The sequence below is a fragment of the Salvia hispanica genome, chromosome 2 (genome assembly GCF_029641045.1).
Source record: "Salvia hispanica isolate PSC_SH4W2 chromosome 2, Shi_PSC_v1, whole genome shotgun sequence".
Classification (NCBI taxonomy): Eukaryota; Viridiplantae; Streptophyta; class Magnoliopsida; order Lamiales; family Lamiaceae; genus Salvia; species Salvia hispanica.
In genome coordinates, this window is record NC_142693.1 from 38,535,391 (window position 1) to 38,558,709 (window position 23,319).

Below are 23,319 nucleotides of genomic sequence, written 5' to 3' on the forward strand. Positions count from 1 at the left end.
TCGATAAACATAATGAAATCGTTTAAAGGAATTTCAACTGTCTCATTCCTAGATTTTTGTTGAAGAAATTGATTGTAACTTGCCGTTTAAAAGATTTTAAAATGATGAGATAGCAGTAATAAACATTTATGGTGGGTAAGAAGAGGCCAAAGGCTTCCTGACATGTAAAGCCCCAATGATTTTGTAACCTACTTTCTTTATTTCTCTTTTTTGCTACAATTCAATACAGTATTTATTTTATTTCAAAAGTCGAATTATTTATGTATTCTATAAATTCCTCTATATTTTCAACTGTAAACAGAGAAAGCAACTGTTGAGATGGAGATGTTGAAGAACTGAGAATGATGTGGAGTGAAGGAGACAATGCAGATAAATAATGAGGTGAGTTTTCACAGAATTTCATGGCATTGTGTGTGTGTGTGTTGTCTTTTGTTTTTTTAATTCGACCAATTGATGTGATTGATGGTTTAGTGAGAGAAATATGGAAGGAGAAGACAGTGTGAGGACGGTGGATTGCTTGAGAGGAAGACTGCTTGCAGAAAGAGCTGCTTCCAAAAATGCTAAAGAGGAGGAACTACAATTGGAAAATAAGGTATCAAATCAAATGTAGAAACCTGTTAAATTTGGGAATTGTTTATTTTAACTGATTAGTGCGGATTCATTTCACTCAAATTTGGAACCTAATTCAACTGAATGTTATTGTTCTTTTCAATGTCGAAAAAATCACAGTTGATGGAACTAGAAAAGCTGTTGAAACAAGAGGCGAAATCAAGGAACAAAGCTGAGAAGAGGCTGAAATTTCTGATGAAGAAGCTTGAATCCGTGAAAAGTTCTCATTGCTCAGATGAATCAGAATGCATTTCATCCAATCCTTGTTCAATCACCAAAGAAGAACAAGAATGGAAAGAGGAAAAGGATTTGATTGACACACAAAACTGTTCATTTAATCTCAGTGATGACAGCTGCTCCACTGCTGAAGGGGCTTCTTCAATCTCTTGTGCAATTGAATTCAAAGGCAGAATTGTTGAGCAAAGAAATGACACATTTGCGGATTCTTTATCGTCTGCTAGCGAAAAATCGAGTTCGAATGTGGATCAAGGGAGGTGAGCTTCATTCAAGAATCTTTGTTATTGTAGACTACCTTTGAGATCTTTAGTCATAGTGAAACTGTACTAGTGTTTTCTTGCAGCATTAGATCCTCTGCTGATGAGGGCATCAAGCAAAGAAATGGCTTGTTTGAGGATTCTTTGTCATCTGCTAGTGATCAGCACTCAAGTTTAATTACAGATCAGCAGAGGTGAACTTGATTACATGCTTGATTTTGGAACTATAATAATCTTGTTTGAAAACCTCTTTAGCTTAGAAGTGATACATTGGTAGTTTAAACTTGGACTAGTTGTTTTCTTGCAGTGGTGTGTGCTGTCATAGCTTTAGATCTTGTGCTGATGATTCCAACAGCCAAGTAGATGATTCCATGGCTCTAGTTGTGGTTGATACGCCTCAAAGGGAGCATAGGATTGATCCGGTGGCTCTTGATGCTTCAGTGAGGGAGGTGCTCGACACACTGAGGCGGGCAAAGGAGGAACTTCAGAGCTCCATGGTGAGACGGCGGATGAAGATGATGGGAGTTAATGTCAAATCTAGTGCAGTTTTCATATAGAATAAAATGGCTCATGTATTGCTAAATTATTGACAACCTTGTTGGATAATATGCTTGAATGCTACTCTCTGTAGTTTGGATCTTCAGTCATGTTAGAGAAAGTTGAACTGTAGAATAAGATCATATTTCATGTCCCCAAGAGAGGATGAGGTTTCTTTTGGTATTGAGATAGTGGGGGCTTGTTGGATTTTACCGGGCATGTTCATTTTTTGTTTCATACAAAAATCAATTGATAATAGAAAGAGTGAATTACTAACAACTAATTATGTTATATTTCAGTTGATGCTTTTTAAATGAGGCAATTCATATGTGAATATTTTAGTTCTATGTGGCTTCGATTGGCTCTATATGCCTTTGCAAAACATCCTAACATCTAGATAAGCAGCCTAACTGCTTAACCGATAATTTTGGTGCCATAGACCTATAACTAATTTCTCAGGAAAAGAGTTGGGAATCGGCCCATGTTTCTTAAATGACATGTATTATAGCTCAAGCCTTTTTTTTTTTTTTGGCTCATCAAGCTTAAGAAGTTAAGAGCATTACTATTTACACCAATATTGAACTACTTTTGCTTTGTTTAATTTTTCATTCACGTGGAGCATAAGTTGTTACATTATAACTTTTCTTTATTACATTGACCAAAGTTTACCCCCTTCAATAATTCCACTCACATGATTTCACCTGTATTCTACCCCATCAATCAAGCTCACATATGCATAATAGGGAAATGAATAAAGTTCAAGAGATAGCAATGAGCTAGTTGCAGGAATTTCGTGACCGAATTCAAATTTCACAAATTCCATATAAATACTCCCTCCGTCCATGAAAATTTGTCATTTATTTCCATTTTCTTTTATCTTTAAAAATTTGTCACCTTTCACTTTTATCATTTTTTTAGTGTCATTCTACTAACTTATTATCACTTACATTTTATTATAAAACTAATATATAAAAGTAGCACACATCTGTCATTAATTTTTTTCAATCAACTTTCTATTATTAAAACTCATGCCGGATTAATGGTGACGAATTATTAGGAACGGAAGCAGGAATTATAGATTTGAATGATAATTCAACTCAATATTGCGAAGGAGATATTGAGAATGAAGAGACGGCCCAACTACATAATATTGAGAATGAGACGGCCCAACCCAATTCAACGCACACCAGTGCTTTCAACCGTTGGGCACCTCAAAATGGAATATGGAGAGAGAAAGTGAGGGCGCGAAAGAGAGGGAAAATCAGTTAGCTGTTGGAAGAGATGATCAATCGATACTACGGAAACTGCACTCTGTGTCAGTCAATGTATAGCGTCTATGCAATATGCTCACGCTCTATAGGTATGATATTTCTGTAACCTATGAGCTCCAGTTATGCGTTTCCGTTGAATTCATGATTCGAAACTTTTGGAATTTCTTCATTTTCCAGAGAGAGAGACTTGTCACCAATTCGGATAGTCGCTGATGTTGATTGCGTTGTTTTGGTTTGGTATTGTAGGCTCATTAGAGGATTCTGAAGTCTGAGACTGAGTGTAAATTTATCATCATCTGATTCTTCTCCCTTCCGTATTGATTAAATTTTGATTTTCTAGGGTCAGATTTAGGGAGTTCATGAAGAGATCTGGAGTGTAATTAGGGAATGTTGGAAGGTATTTGTATTGGAGGGTGGCTTGATTGAAAAGTAGAGCGTTATGGGCGGTAGTATTAGATTTAGAATTATTGGCAAGTATGTTGCTGTCCTTGTTGAGCAAGCGTACATTATATGATGATTCCAGGTATATTTATGGTCGATTCCTTTTCTGATTAATTTAAGATCTATTCTAGCTCTACAATTTCAATGATGAGGATGTATCTATGATGTACAAGCATACGCATGTGTGAAATGTTGGCAGGGATACCTATGGATTTACTGTGAGACCTCAACATGCCCATAGGTACCGAGAGTACGCCACTATCTACAAGGTAATCCCATCCGTGTACATCTTCTTGGTGAAATGCCAATATGCCTCAGTTTTTCTTTGTGTTTTGTGGTGGCTTGTACTTGAGTTCTTACATTTGCTCATTACAGACCTTTGTAGATTTTATTTGTTATTTATCGTATTTGTTTGATGAGTGCAAGAAATTCTGTCTAGAAAACAGGTGTAGAGTCACACTCGTGCTCCACTAAAAACAATAACACGTAATATTCCAGGAAGAAGAAGAGGAGAGATTGGTGAAATGGAAGGGATTTCTTGTGCAGGAAGAAGAGTCTACAAGGGCTAGTCATGCTAAGGAAGAAGACATTGAACCTGTTGTTTCTGAGGTTACAGAGCAGCCACGTGATCTCGGTGAAATAGCTACTGAGGAAAGTGATGATTCAGCCAAACAATCTGCTGCCATTTCTGAAGTCACTGCTGTTGACAATGTGAGTGGAGAAGATGTGAATTCAAGTGAAAAGAGGTCTGAGGGAAGTTTACCTCCCAATGAAGCTCCAAGTAACCAACCTACAAAGCCCCGTGAGGTGAAGACATGGGCTGATATTAGTTCATCATTAAATTCCTTAGACCATTTGATGAGTTTGCGAATAAAGAAAAATGGGAACATGAAGCGTGAAAAGATAAGATGCGGAAATAATGACCTTCCATCAATAGACGAGGTAGATAGTGGAGGATCTGAACTCGACAGTGAGAGAACTGATAATACAGACACTCCTACAGTAGAAACTAGTTCCAGCGATAAACTACCCCCAGAATCCAGTTTCCCTGGGAAAGAAGAATTAGCATCCCTTGTTCAATTAGGAGTACCTAAGGACCTTAGAGGGGAGGTACAGTTTTACCCTGCACCAAATGTAGTGTTATTGACTTTCCAAGATCTAAAGCTTCTTCATGTTTTTGCACTGAACTGGGCAGGTGTGGCAAGCATTTGTTGGTGTTAGAACTCGCCGAGTTGATAGATATTACCAAGATTTGCTGGCTGTAGAATGTGATTCTAGTAGTGATGGCAAAGAGCATGATAAATCAGCATCTGTAGGGAAGAAATGTGATTTGTCAGAAAAGTTGAAGAAGCAGATTGAGAAGGTCGTTAGCTGCATGGCTCCTGGACTTTATCGTTCAATCTTTTTGATTCGTAGGTGCTGCTTCTTTTAGGATTCATCTAGGATGGTCTTCCATTGCAATATCCCGCCAGATGGATGCTTTAACTTTGTTAACTTTGGCATAGAATTCCATCCATTGTTGAACATTTTAGTTCTCTCTTTAAATTGGAGTCAACATTCTGTTACTAAAGGCTATTTCTATCATGCCTTGTCATTGTTTCTAAAAGACTGATCTTCTTGTCTGCTTGCTTCAGGATCTGCCTCGAACATTTCCAGGCCATCCTGCATTGAATGAAAATGGCAGGAACTCATTGCGGCGTGTGCTCTCAGCATATGCTCTGCATAATCCCTCAGTTGGGTATTGCCAGGTGAGTGCCTGCTTTAGTGTTATCGTATTTGGAGTGAAATGAACAAGTAAAAAAGATGAAAAAAAATCTTCACATAGATATGGTATGAGGTGAAGTATGAACATTGAAGAAGAAATTAGAAGCAGGATGTGATTTATCATCTAGCAAGATGATTTACCAAATGTACGTATTAGAAGATAACATTAACAATTGAAGAGAGTGGAAAAATTGTGTCTATTATAATATAATCAAGAATATTACTTTCATAAGCACATATAGGTGTATGCTATCTATATGTTTTAAAGTAGAAGGAAAAGTTACAAATTAGGAAACTGGTAGATAAAAGTTATTTGCAGTGAAAACTTCCGATGATTTCTGTAATCTGGATGTCATCGGAAACATCGTGGAAAAATGTTAGTGTTACGAGAGCATAGCTGAAAAAAAGAATACAAGTCCTGTAACAAGATGGGAGAATACAAGTTGTAATATTCTTCACATACTCTGTTTGCAAGATGAATTCTTGCTTCTGCATAATTAAGTCGAACTTCACTAAGATTTTTTATTTTATTTATTATTATATTCAGTTTTTCTCCTTTGTTACCATTACATTTTCAGGCAATGAACTTTTTTGCTGGCTTATTACTTCTGATGATGCCAGAGGAAAATGCTTTCTGGTAACTTTCAAGCTTTACATCATCCTGTTTGGACATGCATGAACTTTGGTAACTTAGGAAGGGAAAAAGATCATATCATCATCATGTAGATATTATTGGTATTTCCTCTAGGATAATTTCCTTTCCCTTTGTTATTGAAATACTAAAATAGAGGAAGTACGAATGTTGTTCTTAATTTTTGCTTGACAAGTTTGAGCTAAAGTAGTTCATCAGTAAACCAAACATTCAAAATATATTTTGGCAGAAGCTGACGGTTCATTCTATCTTATTTTAATTACTATCTCAGTGCTACAAAACCAGCAGTACCATTGTTATGTTGTTTCGAGAGTATTCATTAACCATCAACACTATTCTTATTGATAGGAGATTGAGCTGTTTATGCATTGAAATTGTTATTAACAGGATTTACTTAAGTTTCCATGTATGCAAGGATACATTTTATTTACTTCCAGTTCTTCATGCAAGATGGTCAGGAGCTCTAAATATCCTATGGTTTTTGTGAAATCATTCCGTCAAAACAATAGATTGGATAAGTTTACCATGCATATTCATCTTTAAGAAAGAAATCTCATAATAATAGATGGTTGCCTGTTACCTCAGTACCTGTACTTGAGCATCATATGTAGTTATGCCTGAACTTCCCTTTCAAGAACTCATGTCTCCAACCAAATGGCATGTTGGCAGTTCTCTTATCTTAACACATGACCATCTCATATATTACTCTGTTTCTTAAGGTTCCTATATCTTTGTTACTCCACCGTCATGTCATCTGCCTTGTCTCAATAAATGAAAATATTTGTTTTTACAGCAACATCTACTCATGCAGAAATAATAATGAATGGGTTAATTTTTATCTACTAGTCTTTCACAAACATTTCAGGACACTGGTGGGTATAATCGATGATTACTTTGAGGGTTGTTTCTCACAAGAAATGATAGAATCCCAGGTTTGCGTCTCGACAAGTATCATTTCTGGAACGTGCTCATGTTAACAGAAGCCTTAAATTTTTGTTACTTCATAGGTTGACCAGCTTGTTTTTGAGGACTTGATGCGTGAAAGGTTCCCTAAACTAGGTTTTTGCTATACAAAAAGCTAAAAACTTTTCTCATATGGCTTTGTTACGCATATTAGCTATACAAGTCCCTCATCAATTCCAGTTGGCTGCAGTAAATCATCTTGATTACTTGGGAGTTGAAGTGGCATGGATATTGGGCCTTGGTTCCTATCAATCTTTGTAAGCACGCTTCCATGGGAAAGTGGTGGTGTGCTTTTTATTGTTTCACTTAACAGGCTGAAATACATTACTTCCCAACATAGCTCAACTCTACACTATCTTGCCCTAATTTCAGTTCTTCGAGTGTGGGATGTGATCCTGTTTGAAGGAAACCGTGTCATGCTCTTTCGAACTGCACTTGCTTTGATGGATTTATATGGTACATGTTACATATTTTATGAATAGTTTTAGTTTGAGACATTGAATTATTTTCGCTTTGATATACAGGACCCGCTCTAGTTACAACGAAGGATGCTGGAGACGTCATAATTTTATTGCAAACACTTACTGGTTCCACATTTGATAGCAGCCAACTTGTCTTAACTGCTTGTATGGGTTTCTTGGCCATTACTGAAGATCGACTGCATGAACTGAGACAGATGCATAGGCCATCTGTAGTTTCGACATTCAAAGAACGAGCCAAAGGGTGTAAAAGTTTCAAAGATCCTAAAGGTCTCGCAACTAAGTTATACAGCTTCAAGCATGATCGTGGATCAATAGTAAAAGAAAACGAGACAGAAGCAGGCTTGAATGATGATACGGATATGTTATTTATATGTGGGTGTAGATGAAAACAATCAAACTATCGTGACAGGGGAAAGATGATACAGGAAATAATGTGTCCGGAAATAGCGATGGCCACCAGCAAGAATAGAAAGAAGAAAATTACAAAAACTATAGTGAAATTTATGTTGCTAGAAAATGATGAAATTGAAAGGGAAACGCTCATGCATACTGCAGTTTTTTGAGATCGTTCAAGTTTGTATATAGACGATGAGGTCATAAACAATGTCCGTTATCTGGAATGTTTGAAGATTTTGATTTTACATATCTGATCACAATTTACAGAGACTACTTGTTGGAGAGTATGGTACTAATACGTTTTAGAACAAAAAAAAAATTAAAATGCCAATTTTGTAATATAGTAGGTATTTCTTTCGTGAAAATTGCTTACTGTATATGAATTTGTAACAAATTATTGAAAATCAACTTTATTTTCCTTTTATCAGCAAGACATCATTTTAGACTTTAGTGATAGAAAGCAAACAAACATGGCCAAATAATTTTAATAGTGCCTGGTATAGCTGTTCGCAATCAATGTGGTATTTACAGTATTAAAAAAACAATCAGATTGTAACAAATGCTGTATTAAATTATTTACGATAATTTGAGATTTTACGTGTAGTTATGTACATACATATGATGGTAACATTTATACATACTCACAGCAATTTAGAAATAAATAAATTGCCCATGTCAAAAACATTGTTAATAAATAATGGATGTCGAATATAGTACCCTTTTAACATGTTGGTGATTTAATTATTACACTTGAAAATGAGATAAAAATTGAACAAACTTGCCGCAACCTCAATCGATAAATAATCTTACAACATAGTAGTTGGAAAGCGAAAAAGAGGCCGTTCACCAGCATTACTGCACAGTGCACTCATAGTTTTGTTATTTTTCCCATGTCGAGAATAAATGGTATTGTGTAAAAATATCAAAACTTCTGTTGTCTGCAAAACTTGAAGCATGCAACTCCACATGCCAAGAAAACCTATACTGTCGCCGACTGTTTCTCCTCGTTTTCGTCAAGGTTCAGTGCTTCCAGCAGCTTTGGCAATGACTCTGGGATACCACCGGGAATAACAAACTCGAGCAGTTTCCCTTGACGACGGTAGAAGTCCTCCACCGGCTGACTCTGCATTGTCCAAAGGAAATTGAATTCAGTAAAAAGATGGACTAGAAGTAAAAGCTAAGGCCGTGATCACAAGACTGATCAAACGATATTCTACAAGGTTATACTAAATAGATGGACTTTTGAACCCAAGAATTACTTGTGAAATCGGAAGGGAAAAAAGTACTACCTTTTCAGTGTACACAGCTAGCCTCTGTTTTACAATACTTTCGGTATCGTCAGAACGAGTAATGAGCTTTGAAGCACAGTGGGGAGGAGGGAGAAGGGGGTCCATGTATATGTCTGGATTCCCATTCTCACCCTTGACATCGATTGTTGCCACATTGAAGTTCTTCCCACATTGACTGCAAATTCTTCTTCCCAGGCATTTATCTATTAGTACTTGTTCAGGAAGCTTCAGATTTACCACCAGATCAATGTCGGTTACATCATTTAATATTTCCTGCATAATAGGGAAGGTTAGTTACTCAGCATCTCAATAGATAACAGACAAATTTGTACACAAATGAGGAAAAACTGCCAATTTGGGTAGAACATATTTGGTGGTAAAACACAACATTCACGGAGTGGAGTATATTGTTAGAAAAACACATAATGCATAAGTAAGTGGATATGGAGTACATATCCTTTCTGACGATTACCCACCATAGCCCAAAGCATTTGGGACCAACAAAAATGACTATACTTCAATTCTTTTGACAATATTGACAAGTAAATTTTGATAGCAAAATGACTATGAGTGTAGCATGAGAGGGATAAAATTGTCATGTTTCTCGGTTAATGATAAATGGCAAATGGCCCTTTGTCAGTGACTATAGTTTTCAGAACTTCTGAGCTACAAACATTATTTTGAAAAATGATTTTAAAAAAATGCATTAAATGCAGCTTTAAGACTACCAGGTGAGAGATGCAATATCTTAAACAATCACAATCGTGCCAATATAAGTGTGTTCACATGACGCAGAGGAAACACTATAGAGGTCTTTCAAACCATAGTGTTTTCATGGAATTGAGGTTGTTTCCTCCCACGAAATGCTAAATAACACTCCTATTGGATTCCAACACTCATGTGGAGTAAATGAATTAAGTCTTTCAGAGAACCATTGATGATCATATCTTTAATAACTAGAAATATCCTACTTCTTCTCCTATTTCGACCCAGTTCAGAAAATCACTTGAAGAAACTTGCAGGGAAGCAATAATTCCTGAACTAAAGTGAGAGTGTTCCACTACAATGCTTCAGATGCTAGCACCACTACGATTTGGAACAAAACCTTTATCATATCATGTAGTCACTGATTTCACCTACTTCATAAAATATCACAACCGCTTCAATTTGCACAAAGAAAAATCACTCACCGCCTGTCTAACTGTGCGAGGAAAACCATCAAGTATGAATCCAGATTCTCCCTTGGATTCTCCAGATTCAAGCCTCTTCGATAATAAATTAATAATTATCTCATCCGATACCAGTTTGCCTTGGTTCACAATTTCTTCCAGCTACAACAAAGAGATCCAACAATTCAGCTAAGCAACCTCAACCAACACCAATTCCCATCACACTAAATAGACATAAACAAAAACAACACAGCATGGGAGATTCAACCTTGCACCAAAACTATAAACTTGATTACAATTCACTAGAGTGTCAATTTTTTCCAACTACTTTTAACACATCTCAAACTCCACAAATTTCACCCAAGTTATTTTGTGAGTATTCCAAAACATAATTGGAAATTTGAAATCACAGAACATATGCATTCAAATTCCACGATCCCACTCAATAAATTCAAGCACAAACCAAAACATCACCACATGAAAATGCACCACACCTGCTTGGACATAGGGCCGGAGGAATTGAGCTCTTCGCGGACGAGATCGCCGGTTGCGATGTGCGGAACGCCGAGGAGAACAGAGAGGCGGCTGGCGTAGGTGCCTTTTCCGACGCCGGGGCAGCCGAGGAACACCCACTGGACATTTCTGGCCTTGGGATCTACACGGGGAGGGGAGGGCTGGGGTTTGAATTCGGTAGCGGCCGCCGAAGAGAGGGACCTCCGGATTGAGAAGACCGCCGATGAGGATCTGAAGAGGCGGGTCATAGCCGCCATTGGTGGTGGTGGAAACGAGGGTTTGGCCGGCGGCGCTCGAGCTGAATCGAGAAGGGTAGAAAAGGAGATGTGTCGTGTTTTTTTCTAGGCTTTATGTTTTACAAACGGCGGAGATTCCTTTCAGATTCGGTATTTTCTATTTTTAGATTAAGCATTCTTTTCCGGATCAAATAACCTTCTACATTTAGATTTAGCTATTTCGTGTATAACCCTCCATCTTTATGCGGTAGTGGTTACGTTTCTTTTCGGCATGTAATTCAAGAAAAATTATGTTAAGAGCATCCGCAATAGCATGAATTAGCAAATAAGCTAGTATTAGGACTAGCCAAAAACACTTCCTGCCACATCACTGGGACTTCTCATAGTCTGCTACAGCATCAGGACTTTCTACGACCCAGTAATCGGCTAGTATTAGAACTAGCAACGCCCTAGCCAATCAAACAAATTCACAAATACGGAATCAAAAGAGAATAGCTCTCGTCCACCGTGCGTTCGTCCGTCCCGTTCGCCGAGTCCAATAGCGGACGTCCGCAACGCTCGAGCCACTAGTCGGTGGCTAGGGCGTGCGTTCCGCCTATTGCGGATGTTCTAAGTGAATTAAGTAAAAGAAGCATAAAGTAGGAAATGGAAAAGATAGCGAAATAAAGAAAGAATAAAGTAAGAAAAAGTAAATAAAACGAGAAGAAATGTATTGACCTTTACTAACAAGGAAAATGACTCAACTATTATGGAACGTACAAATATGAAAATGACTTCACTACTGAGGGAGTACAAAATGTCAAAATCGTAATCAACTTTTATATAGTCTAAGTTCTACGATTTGTAATTTCACTCTAATCAAAATTAAGGTGGCAAAATTAAAGGAAAATAGCCGCTATTTTTGTTAATGTAGGTAGTTTCTGATTTTTTCTCATAAATTTTGATGGATTGTGTCAATTTTTTACTACGAAATTTCCAACAATGTAACAAATCTTAAATGTCATTTTTAATCATATATTGATCTATTGGGATGTTGTGTGGCTTGCAACTGATCATGAATTCACGATGATGTTGATGATCATGATGATCTGGACATGGATGAATCAAACGAACTGGAAGCTAGCCTATCGAAACAACATTAGAGATGAAAGAACCAGCTGACATTGTGTGATCCTGGGCTAGGCAGTACAGTCAAGGCTTTACACCCATTTTTAACTCAGCCTGTCAGCGGTCGAAGAATGCTTGCTCAATTGGGACAGTCACCTCCGCTGAAAGCTGCATTGCACGTGAGGGAGAGAGATATGAGCTATAATTTCCTTGTGCCTGGTCCAGTTGTTACACCATATATATTGCTAAGTATGGTGTAAGAAGCTGATTCTTCAAGTGATGTTGGTTTATTTCTTTTCTGTCTGTCAGTGGTGCTAATTGAAAATAACAAGCATTACACTTACTTGAAATCTTGATACGACATCTAAGATGTTTGAACTGAATCGTTACCTTTTAATCTCTGAAGTAAATAATCATACCATCCAGAGTTTTTTTTTTTCATTTTGCTCATATATGTAGCAAAATGTAGAATATTTCCACTAGAAGGAATTTACAGAATTGGAAGATGAAAGGGTTCATTTAAGGGGGTAAAGAATTGTATAGACAAGAAGAAAAGTAACAATGATAATCGCTCCAAACAGAGTAAACCTTGGACTAGTCCATAGCATAAGATTCGATCTCTCGCTTCTTTTTATGGGGTCCACCTCCTCCGACAGCGGATACTCCGACCGCCTCGGGTTCCAGCTCACGTATTTGTTTGGTGAGAAACCTGAGAACAATGTGTTCTTTCCTTTCTTTTTGAAGCTGGTCCATGCTTTATCCCAGTCTCTTGAGGATTTATCTTCTGCAAAAAGATGTCAGTAACTACTTCGCTAGTCTTGCCATCCTACTCAGAAACTTATGGCTCAATACATAATGAACTTAAGTTCTGGCCAGACCATTAAGCTCTAGATGGACATAATAGGCTTTGGCAAGGTTATCAATCATATAAAAATAAAGGCAAGTCCGATGTATATCTATGTTTTGTTCACAAAGTGGCAGTACCTCCTATACATTTTCCAACAGTTTCCTGCGCTATGATCTTTGTGAGAAAATCTGATGTTTATGATGCATCACCATTATATTCCACTCACATGACACATAAATTTCACATACCTATTACCTTGGGGAGGAAATATAACACAAGCACAAATAAATACATCAACCTTACTATAAATTGACACAGTTACAAATGAATGTTTTACTTAAGAGGAACACAGCAGACGAATGTATTCGGAAGCGCAGAAAAGTTGTCGGATGCACATGTATCCAGGAGAAACCGTTAGCATCAACACATTAGGTCCAAAACAATTCCAACATTTGGATAAAATTAAGTTCTTTTCCGTGAAGGGGATGAAGCCTATAACGATAACCTACTGATCCAAGTCTTGTGAACAGTATCTCTGGACTCACAACACTGCATAAGTTTACTCAGCATTGAGCAAGATTTGTACCGTGTCTACATTGAAAGTTACTATGGTAGGACTCAATTGGGAGGGTTTGAGCGTCTTAAATAAGGTTCCTAGAGAACTTTGGTGTTCCTAGAGAAACAAACACTGACAAATGCAACATCTTATAAAGAAAAAGTGGAAAACATAATCCTATTTGGCTGTGAAACTACAATGGATAATCCTATTTGAAAGTGCATCAAGATCAATTAAGCTTCTCAAATTCTCACTGATAGGCATCCTATGTTTTTGTAAACCATGTAATTTGTAGGTTGAACAAAGGGACCAAGAACACCATAACAGAGGCTCCTTGCAATTCGAAATCTATTCCCAGCCAAATCAAACATTGCACACGCAAAATCAGTAAAACCTAACAAACCATCAAATCGACGCAACTATTCACGCAAAAAACTAGCTAGGCCCCAAAAAAAACCCATCAAACCCCCAAACACAAACAAAACAAATCATTGAGTCCTCGAACAAACACCTAGCAATCAGGATTTAGCATTCAGTGAAAACGGGTGAAGTTAATATGAGTGTGGGTACACTTACCGTTGTTAGTGTTATCGTTATTTTGCTGGGGAGGCGGCCCTCTGACGCAGCGCGGTTTCAGAAATTTGGAATTTGATGTGAGATTGAGACGAGTGTGAGAATAAAGGCTTCCGATTCGAAGTCGAATATCCATGGCTGCTTCAATGGATTCTGCAATTTTCAGCCGCAGAATAATTTTTGGTTATAAGCTTCAAACCGGTGTGGAGTGAGTGATTGAGGAAATCGCATTTCCCACACTGCGATTTAAGTTGGTTATTATTGTTGGGAAAATTATTTGTTGGTGTAGTAGTACAAAATTACATCCAAACACTTTTCCAGAAAAAAAATGCATAAATAAATCGGTAAATGGATCAATAAATTAAATTATTTTTAGTTGTGACGGTTTTTTATAGTTTAAATTTATCATTGAACTATTGAGCATCAGTAAATCAAAATTTTCACCATATTCCATCAACAGTCTACATACGTTATTTTCCTCAAACTTCAACAACATCACGCCACAACTTAATTAAAATAAAAAATTGTAAACATAACAAAAAGACTTTATTACTTTATCACTAAATCAAAAACCTAAACAACTAACATTTGCCAGTTCTCCTTAGTAATCGACAATATATTTTGTGCTAGCATCATAGAATACTGAATACATGTTGATCAGCATTGCATCTCCGATAAAGCCACGTTCTCTTTATACTTTGTGAGTTGAGGGTCCACCGTGCTGTAATGTGCGGAGAAGACGCACAAGACCACCACACAGTCACGGCCCTACATCGCTCCCTGCATGTATGTACCAGATGCGGCCCACACCTCCCCGATAATGCAGGGCTGAATCGGACCTTAGAATTGCTGTCCGAAAAATGTCAATTTAATTCAAATCATTGACATCCTAGATTTTTTTTAAATGAATTAGTAGTACTATAAGTTTAGATGACATTTTATGATATTTTGTAATGACACTATACTAGGTTAACTAAAAAAAAAAAAAAAAAGAGAGATTTTACCGAGTACATATTACCAAGCACAATGTGTTCTTGGAAAATACTGAACACTCTTTTGCTTATACACCGAGTACATTGGCGCTCGGAAATGAGCATTTTTGTAGTGGTATTTAATGACGTTTTTAAAAGATTTAAGTGTTAGAATGACATTCTGTTTGGCATATTAATTCTAATGTTATAAAATGATAATTTTTTAGTTAATTTCAAATTTTATACAGTATAGATTAAATTCGTATCATTTCTATGCTTCTAGCTAGGGATTGATAGTTAATTGCTTTACCTTCATGAGAAATAAAAGTAAAGATGTATGAGTTAAGATATGAAATACAATAATTATGGTAAAATCCAAAAATCAGATATAGAAAATTATGACATAAAGAGATTATATTAAAAATTATATTCTGAAATTTAATTATAATATAATTGAACTCAAGTATGTGACACCGTACTTTTTCCATGTATGCAACAAAACAATAAATCAAGATATTACAATTATTATTTTATAATTTTCTTATAACTAACTGATCAGATATTGCAATTATCATTATAATTTTTTAAGAAAACAATATATATCTCAATTTGAAAAAAGATTTTTTCGAGAAAAGAGTGAAAATAAAAAATGAAATTCTGGAAAGTTATAGAAAGAAGCGAGACAATATCGGAGATTTTCTTTATTTCAGAGACCATATTAAATACTCCCTCCGTCCTATGCTACTCGCACTTTTCATTTTAGGCCGTAAATTTGAGATTGATTTTTTTGTGTAATTAAATTAGAATTTTAAGTGTAATGAGACGTCACTTAATAAAAGACCTCTTAACTTAAACTAACATATTAATTAAATGCATTAATTCTAACTTAAACTATAAATAATGTAAGGAGTTTGTGACGTGCCGAAAAGTAAAAATGCAAGTAATATGGGACGGAGGGAATACTAATATAGTGTTTACTTATGGAAGATATGATGCGTGAATATTGGGTCCCCTGGAGATTTATCCTAAATTTACTTACCATAACTGAATTAATGTATTATATCCACTAATCTAATCTCCTGACAACAAAAGCAATCACGCGGCTTTATCCCTAATTAAGAGCATAATGAGTTGTAATAGGATTAGGAGAGGTATATAATACAACTCTAAACCTAGTTTGTGCTTGATCGTAGTAGTATATATGTAATCAATCCGGTCATTTCACAAAATTAATCTGAGTTTGTTTGTTGTGTTTCGAAATTGGAATTGATTGGTATGGCAGTAATGGCGGGATTAGGAACTGCTTATTTGGTGGACTACATGTATTCGAGCGATGATCCGAACGACGACGAATACTTGATTCTGGAGGAGATCAGCCGGGGCACTTACGGTGTGGTGTACAAAGCTCGGAACGAGAAAACGGGAGAGATCGTGGCGATGAAGGAGGAGGTGGGCGGGCTGTGCCCCTCCACCTTAATGGAGATCAGTATCCTGAAATCACTACCGCGCCACCCATGCATCGTGGGGTTCAAGCAGGCGGCGGGTGGTGAGCGCGCCTACGTGGTGATGGAGCACATGATGTCGGACCTCAGGCGGTGGAGGCGCACGCGCAACAAACCCTACGCGCTCTTGGAGATCAAGTACATAATGGAGGAGATACTCAAGGGTGTTGCCTTCCTCCACCACAATGGCATCATGCATAGGGATCTCAAGCCCTCCAACATCTTATTGGGCCACAATTCCGATGTCAAGATCTGCGACTTTGGGCTCTCGGCCCGCTTTCCTGGGCGCAAATACAGTTCCCGCGTGGGGACACTGTGGTACATGGCCCCTGAGATCCTCCGCGGGGAGCGCCACTACACGTGTGCGGTCGACATGTGGTCTGTGGGGGCCACCATGGCGGAGCTCCTGCTCGACCGGGTGCTTTTCCGAGGGGAGTCCGAGTGCCACCAGCTTCAGTGCATCAAATGGACCATAAACCCGCTCTTCAGTTTTCTCAAGAAGGAATTGGCGGCGGCGGCAGAGGCGTCTCCGAACCTGGCCGTGGCGGCGCTGACTGAAGTCGGATTTGACTTGCTCCAGAGGCTCTTGGCGTATGAAAAAGAGGATAGGATAACTGCCAAAGACGCACTCAATCATGCTTGGTTTGCAGAATGACTTTGAGTGTACATTACATATATACGTGTTGTTTGTTCATTCACATATCAAATTTAATTAAATTAATACACGGTTGTTTGTTCGATGGAGTATTCTTTTTTGCGTTTCTAATTCAATGAAAAAGTGTTTGCGAAATACCAACAAGGCCAGTGCTGCCATTTGTGATGATTTAATCAATTCTCTTTTCCAAATCTAATTTCAGATTATTTAATTAAGCACTTGATTACAGCTCAATTTCCTAGTCCCAAACCTAATTTCCACTCTTTGACTTGTGCTTAAGTGCAAAATACCAACAGAAAGGAATGGTGATCACTGATCACTTTCTTGCCATAATCAATTTACTTTCTACATGAAAAAAATGTTGTATTCTATACTTTTTGGCTTTCAAGAAGTCTGTAATTCATGTCGATAATAACACGAGAATTGTACCGACCAAATTTTTCGGCAAGGAAATTAGTCAAATTACTATACTATGTAGATTATCTAGATTAAAAATACGATAAAATCAAATCTAACCACGCTGACAAGATGATCTTGCAAATATTCCCTCAAAAAGAAGTATCGAAGTTTGTTAAATACATTAACAAAAAATCCCGTCAAATTTTTGCAATCGAAGTTGAACACGGCGAGAGGAGACCAAGCCACTATAGGCCTTGGAGGCCCATGGTCCCTACAAGAATTTAAATTGTTAAAATCACCAACTTTGGTCATTTTTCGATTTTTCCATAAATTTTAAAAATAATTAATTATATCATAAACTTTGGGGAGTTGTGTAATTTTCCAGCCAAAGAACTATTCTTGCACGTCAAATTATTCATATGTGGCTCATTAATTACGTGTCAATATATGTTATATGGATTTCAAGGGCATTGACGTGACACATTAAATTTCATTTAGATGATCTAAGCGGATACGGATATTGATATAGCATATTTAACTTTATAATAACTTAATTAATCAAAATAATACACCGAATCACAAATCATAGTACTCACTTTGTCCCACAATAAAAGTCACATTTCACTTTTATCATGTCTCACATTCCACTAACTAACTTCACTCATATTTTATTATAAAACTAATATAAAAAAGTGTGTCTTATATTTCACTAACTTTTTCAACCCACCATTTTTTATATTTCTTAAAATCTGTGTCAATACCAAGTGTGACTCTTATTGTGATACAGAGGGAGTAATAACTAAGATGCACAGTACTCCCTTTATCCCTCAATATGTGTCTCACTTTGACTCAACATGGGTTTTAAGAAATGTACTGAAAAAGTTTGTGGGATATGATACTTTTATATATTAGATTTATAATAAAATATGAATGAGAATAAGTTAGTAAAACGTGTGTTCCATTACTAAAAGTGATAAATATGATACAATTAATATAGAACATATCAAAATAAACTAGGACACATAATAGGGACGGAGAGAGTATGATTTAACTCCTCTCTCGTCACAAATCACTTTGTCTGTTTTTTAACAAGAGAAAAGATTTCTGGATTTGTTTCATGATACCTTCTTCTTAGTTGTCGTACCTTCTTCTTTGTCGTACGTTTGAAACCAAAATTCATATAGAAGAATCTGTCAGCGTAGGACTTAGGAGTGATTGATACAGATAAAAAAGGAAAACTCAGTACAAAATACTAGTAGTAATTTATTAGGAGAGAGAGCTCATTTAATCTAAATACCCACTCCAGTTGTTCTCACGATCGATTTAGGACATTGAGTCCGTAACACTAATGCAGTTACATATACTCCTACCATGTTTCCAATCACATGATTGAAGTTTATATTCCAAACTCCACATGTTCTATTTCGTCTTCTCCTCATCTCCAAAATGAACTCCGTCGTTGGCAACTACTCCTTCTCCAGTTATATCGGTCGACCTTGGAGCTCTCAAATAGATTCGCAGTAACACATTTGAAACGTGCAAGGGTTCAAGGCTCTCTCTGTAGATCTGGCGCTTGGTTTGCATAACAGAGGGTCAACATTAAGTGTACATGTATAAGGCATGCAGAACAAAGTGTTTGTACGTTGAATATATTGTTCAAAAATCTAATTGATTGAATACATATCTTTATTCATTGTCTGATACTCCCTCTATCCACGAATATATGTCTCACTTTTACTTACTTCAGTTTTAAGAAATTATTTGGATATATGATAGCCGGAGTGTGGTGGGTACCACTTAAACATTGGATAAATTAAACATTCTTTTATTTTTAAGTTGTAAACTTATTTTCATTTATAATTTTAGATTAATTTATTTTAGTTTAATATAAGTAATCTGAACCAAGAAAGCCATAAAGTAAATAAACTTAAAGAGATGATATGTTGAGGGACTATATGTGAGCACCATATGAGCGACTGCTGAGGTGTCAAGTTAATTTCCATAAATCTCTCCCTTTTATTTGTATATCCACTACTATCACGAATCACGATTGTTATGACAACTGAAAAATCTGAATATATTGTCATTTGATATTCTTGTCTCTCCTGCACAAATCTGGTTTCCAGTTTTTAACCTTCTCGACTTCCCTCACCTTCACATTCTAATCTAAAAACTCTTCATTCTTGGGAAAATGTCGAAAACAATTTGTTCTCCATCTCTTTTGGTATAAATTGATTACGAAGGACTGCTATTTTCATGAATAAGATTGCAAGTTTTGAAATTGGTCATTGCATAAAATGAAAAGGATTTCAAAATGAGTTCAAATGTGTTGACTATCAATGTTTATCTGCAAAGACTAATTTTTTCAAAACTAAACTTGCAAAAGCTATTTAAATTTTATGAAATTTTTTGTAGAAACTCATTTGATGAAAAAATTAACTACAAAATTCTGTTAACGTGTGCGGAACTAAATCCAATTGAATTGAATAAATTGGCATTCATTAAATTATGAGAAGCTATGCTTTTATGGTGAAAAAACACACTCATGAGTGAGGTTGAAGATATAAGGTTAAAAAGAAAGAGGTTGAAGCAACAAGCGGCGAGGAAGAAGAAGTAAGCGTACAAGTAAAAAAAAGAGAAGTGAAGGGCCCACCACAACCAATTTGTACCTATAATAATAATAATAATAATAATAATAATAATAGAAGATGAGAAAGAGATTTGGTTTTAAACGTTAGTAACATGAGAAATTTATGGAAATTAATTTGACACATCAGCAGTTGCTCGTACGGTCCTCACCTATTGTCCCTCTTCGTATCATCTCTCAATAAACTTAATAATTAAAAGCATAATAAAAGGAGAGAATAATTGTCTGCATTGCTTAAATGAATCATTACATTATATTGCAGATGTGATCTTAAAAAGGAGAGAAATTTTATTGCGACATTCAAACTAAAATTACATATACTTGAGCACGTCCCACCAGCGTGCTCTAGCCAAGTTTCGATAGAAATTGAAAAACTAAATAGGAGAAACAAAGAGGGTCTCAAAGCAAACTCATCATACGGCAATGGGTGTTAGAAGAAATTCATATATTCAAAACACAACAAAACTCATCATACGGCAATGGCCAATGGGTTTTAGAAGATATACGCACTTAAATCACTAGAGAATAGGAATAGGTTTATTTACTTTATGGATATATCCACATATTTTGTATAAATATCTAATAGGAACAGAATTAAATTAGGATTATGATTATATTTTTCCAATATAAAGAACTCATTATACATTGTATGAAAAATAACCAAAGCATGTTACAATGTAGTTTTTAAAATTCTTCCGCCTTTTATTTTTTATCTTTTATTTCAGCATTATATTTTCTTACAATGGGTGTTCAAAGGTATAACCGTATAAGGGAGCTTCAAGATCATGGAACCTCCTTTTCAATTAGATGGCCAAGTCCTTAATTTGACAAAGTTGATAGAAAAAATATGGTATTCTTGGTACTCTACATATATGACATTATATTGATTTATAACAACAAGAATATGTTTCGGGCATTGGGGCATGATTATCCAATAAATAGAGATGAGAGATATGACAGAAGCTGAGGATATACTTGGGATCAAGATTATTTACTATCTTGGGGCATGATTATCCAATAAATAGAGACGAGAGATATGACAGAAGCTGAGGATATGCTTGGGATCAAGATTATTTGAGATAGTAAGAAAAATAAGTTATGCTATTTTAGCTAGATCCAATGTAATTTAAATCCTCTAATTTAATATATGACCCAAGTAATTAAATCCCCAAAATTAATTAGATAAAAAGTAATTAATTCTTCTTATTTAATTAAACACAAATTAAGTAATTAAATCTCGTGAATTAATTAGACTCCAAGTAATTATATTCCCTAATTTAATTAGAAAGAAATAAAGACTTCATCCATGGATCTCTAATAGGAGTACAATTTATTTTTGTAAAATACCATAAATACACAAAATTCATTCACGTACTAATTTTGTAATTCACTCTTATTTATTGGTGCCATACTCACGCTATAATTTTGTAATTCACTCGTATTTTTTGGTGCCATACTCACAGTAAAAGGCTAACAAGACTTATAACCAAAAATATTTTTTTTACCAAATTTTCGTTTGAATTTATGAATAATTTAATGCAACATAATCCCATGTGAATGGATAATCTGACTTAATTTCCCTATATAATAACCATTCTAGACACATCTTTTCACCACACTTCCAAAACATCCAAACATTTCCTCCACATTTTGTCCACTCCTCTCAAAATGTCGCAGAGAGCTAACCGTCACCAGCGCCGCCCCTCGCAGTGCGTTTTCGTCATTCCAGACAATCTCACCGCTCCTCTGCCGGACGAGATCTCTCCTCCGCCACCTGCCGCTCAGCCTCCACATCCACCGCCAGAGAAAAACGGCAGCGGAGTCCACTTGCCGCCCAAGCCGGCGGAGGAAATGCTGGCTTCCGGTCGTCCTATTAGAGGATAATCCGTTGAGCTTATAAAATAAAATTACTAGTTTCTTCTACCTAGCTTTCTGCTTTTTTAAACTAGATCTTTGCTGTTAGAGATTAATGTAAGCTCTTCATTTCGTGATTCCAGTTTCTCATAATGCGATCTAGCTCATTTGTTCCTTATTGTGTGATTCGAATTTCAAATTTTAGCTTTAATTTCAACAAATCATGAACTATTTGATTCCACGTGCTTTGTCCTTACAAGCAATCGGGTTATACACAAGAAATTCAATCAATATCCATTTTGTTTCGTAAACAAATTCGAAAAAGAAATGCCGAGAAAAGCAAAAATTTCTCGTTTGCTCATGAAAACTTGAATGTCTCGTAGTGCAGTTTGAGGTGCAATTATTAATTTTAATTTTTGTTTCTAAAAGAAAAGAAGATATTTGATGATTGGGACAGGGGAGAGACTTTGACCCCCCTTAAAGTTGTGGAGGTGGTGATTTCTCACAATAAATTGGTTGCAAAAATCTCGATGGTAGTTGTTAGATTAAACGGCCGAATATCAAAATTTAGGTAGCGAAAGCATTTAATTTCAAAATTTTGAAGAAAAACATTTCACCGACACAGGAAAGAAGAAACAGCATTCTACGATTTTATAATGTGGTTGCTTTTTTTTTCCTCATTTCTTGTCGCTCATGAAATCTTTGTCATTGCAAAAGGAATGGCTCAAATTTTGCAGCCTTTTCTTGAGATAGGACATAGGAATGAATACTCCTTGTTTTTGTGTTGTCGTTTAGCTGAGGGGTACCCCAGTCGGGACAAATATCGACTGATTTTATACACTATAAAAAACCAATATGATGAGATTAAATACTAACTATAATTTGAAATTATTATGAAGTCGTTGGTGAAGATATTTTTCAATCCAATGATTGTCTACATAAAAAAACTATGAAAGAGATATTTTATCTTCGTATTCCGAGGGATATTAATTATATGTGATTATTGAAACAAAACTACTTTGATAAACAATTATGGTTGTTTTCTTTTGGTTGATGACCTGATTTCTAGAAATTGTGACCCTTCAGTCACATAACAATTAATTATACAAATTAAATCACCGATTCACCGTTAGATACATTATTTGGTCATTATATTGAATGTACAGTCAAACGCATTCAGATTTCTTGGTCTCTCTGTAAGTGGAAAGTTGGTTAATGTACCTAGTCAATTTCCTGTTCTTTCGTTTTTATGTGCTTAACTTGTTTAATTGCGGTTTGCAATTGATCCAATGTTATTATATCATTTTCATGTTTTAAAAGATTTTGGTAGCATAAAACATAGAATCCATATCAAATTTATGAAAGATATGTTGGTTTAAAAAGACAAAAAAA

General features: G+C 36.0%; 3 protein-coding genes and 2 pseudogenes across 5 annotated transcripts; 3 read left to right on the top strand and 2 right to left on the bottom strand.

The window, feature by feature from the left end:
- The first annotated feature begins 164 nt into the window (after positions 1-164).
- On the top strand, positions 165-1,852 carry LOC125201461 (uncharacterized). Of its 2 annotated transcripts, XM_048099582.1 has the most exons (6): positions 165-183; positions 302-381; positions 472-592; positions 730-1,103; positions 1,190-1,297; positions 1,411-1,852. In XM_048099582.1, exons 2-6 carry the CDS (start codon positions 377-379, stop codon positions 1,658-1,660), a joined length of 858 nt encoding a protein of 285 aa, XP_047955539.1. In that variant the 5' UTR covers positions 165-183; positions 302-376; the 3' UTR covers positions 1,661-1,852. The 2 variants fall into 2 exon arrangements, with proteins under 2 accessions (XP_047955539.1, XP_088921672.1); XM_089065546.1 differs by lacking the exon at positions 165-183 and having other exon boundaries at positions 239-381.
- A 992-nt stretch (positions 1,853-2,844) lies between these two features.
- LOC125201462 (TBC domain-containing protein C215.01-like) lies at positions 2,845-7,858 on the top strand (annotated as a pseudogene). Its single transcript, XR_016135721.1, has 11 exons — positions 2,845-3,000; positions 3,089-3,434; positions 3,552-3,621; positions 3,851-4,462; positions 4,548-4,715; positions 4,987-5,100; positions 5,695-5,753; positions 6,634-6,700; positions 6,776-6,827; positions 6,922-7,187; positions 7,256-7,858. The product of XR_016135721.1 is annotated as a TBC domain-containing protein C215.01-like (transcript).
- Positions 7,859-8,366: 508 nt separating this feature from the next.
- Positions 8,367-10,945, bottom strand: ADK (adenosine kinase). Its single transcript, XM_048101009.2, has 4 exons — positions 10,562-10,945; positions 10,089-10,229; positions 8,899-9,171; positions 8,367-8,732 (listed from the first exon to the last, which is right to left on the bottom strand). Exons 1-4 carry the CDS (start codon positions 10,835-10,837, stop codon positions 8,589-8,591), a joined length of 834 nt encoding a protein of 277 aa, XP_047956966.1. The 5' UTR covers positions 10,838-10,945; the 3' UTR covers positions 8,367-8,588.
- Positions 10,946-12,293: 1,348 nt separating this feature from the next.
- LOC125199396 (2,3-bisphosphoglycerate-independent phosphoglycerate mutase) lies at positions 12,294-14,126 on the bottom strand. The gene is made up of 2 exons (XM_048097421.2): positions 13,903-14,126; positions 12,294-12,707 (listed from the first exon to the last, which is right to left on the bottom strand). The coding sequence occupies exons 1-2, from the start codon at positions 14,033-14,035 to the stop codon at positions 12,439-12,441; spliced, it is 402 nt and encodes a 133-aa protein (XP_047953378.1). The 5' UTR covers positions 14,036-14,126; the 3' UTR covers positions 12,294-12,438.
- A 2,028-nt stretch (positions 14,127-16,154) lies between these two features.
- Positions 16,155-17,027, top strand: LOC125194699 (cyclin-dependent kinase G1 pseudogene; annotated as a pseudogene).
- Positions 17,028-23,319: the final 6,292 nt, after the last annotated feature.

Coding starts and splice junctions, on each gene's coding strand:
- LOC125201461 (XM_048099582.1), top strand. Junction 593..729: donor AACTACAATTGGAAAATAAG/GTATCAAATCAA, acceptor AAAAAATCACAG/TTGATGGAACTAGAAAAGCT. Junction 1,298..1,410: donor TTAATTACAGATCAGCAGAG/GTGAACTTGATT, acceptor GTTTTCTTGCAG/TGGTGTGTGCTGTCATAGCT.
- LOC125199396 (XM_048097421.2), bottom strand. CDS start 14,035: ATGGATATTCGACTTCGAATCGGAAGCCTTTATTCTCACACTCGTCTC. Junction 12,708..13,902: donor TAACGATAACACTAACAACG/GTAAGTGTACCC, acceptor ATCTTTTTGCAG/AAGATAAATCCTCAAGAGAC.
- ADK (XM_048101009.2), bottom strand. CDS start 10,837: ATGGCGGCTATGACCCGCCTCTTCAGATCCTCATCGGCGGTCTTCTCA. Junction 10,230..10,561: donor CCGGCCCTATGTCCAAGCAG/GTGTGGTGCATT, acceptor TCTTTGTTGTAG/CTGGAAGAAATTGTGAACCA. Junction 9,172..10,088: donor CTCGCACAGTTAGACAGGCG/GTGAGTGATTTT, acceptor CCTATTATGCAG/GAAATATTAAATGATGTAAC.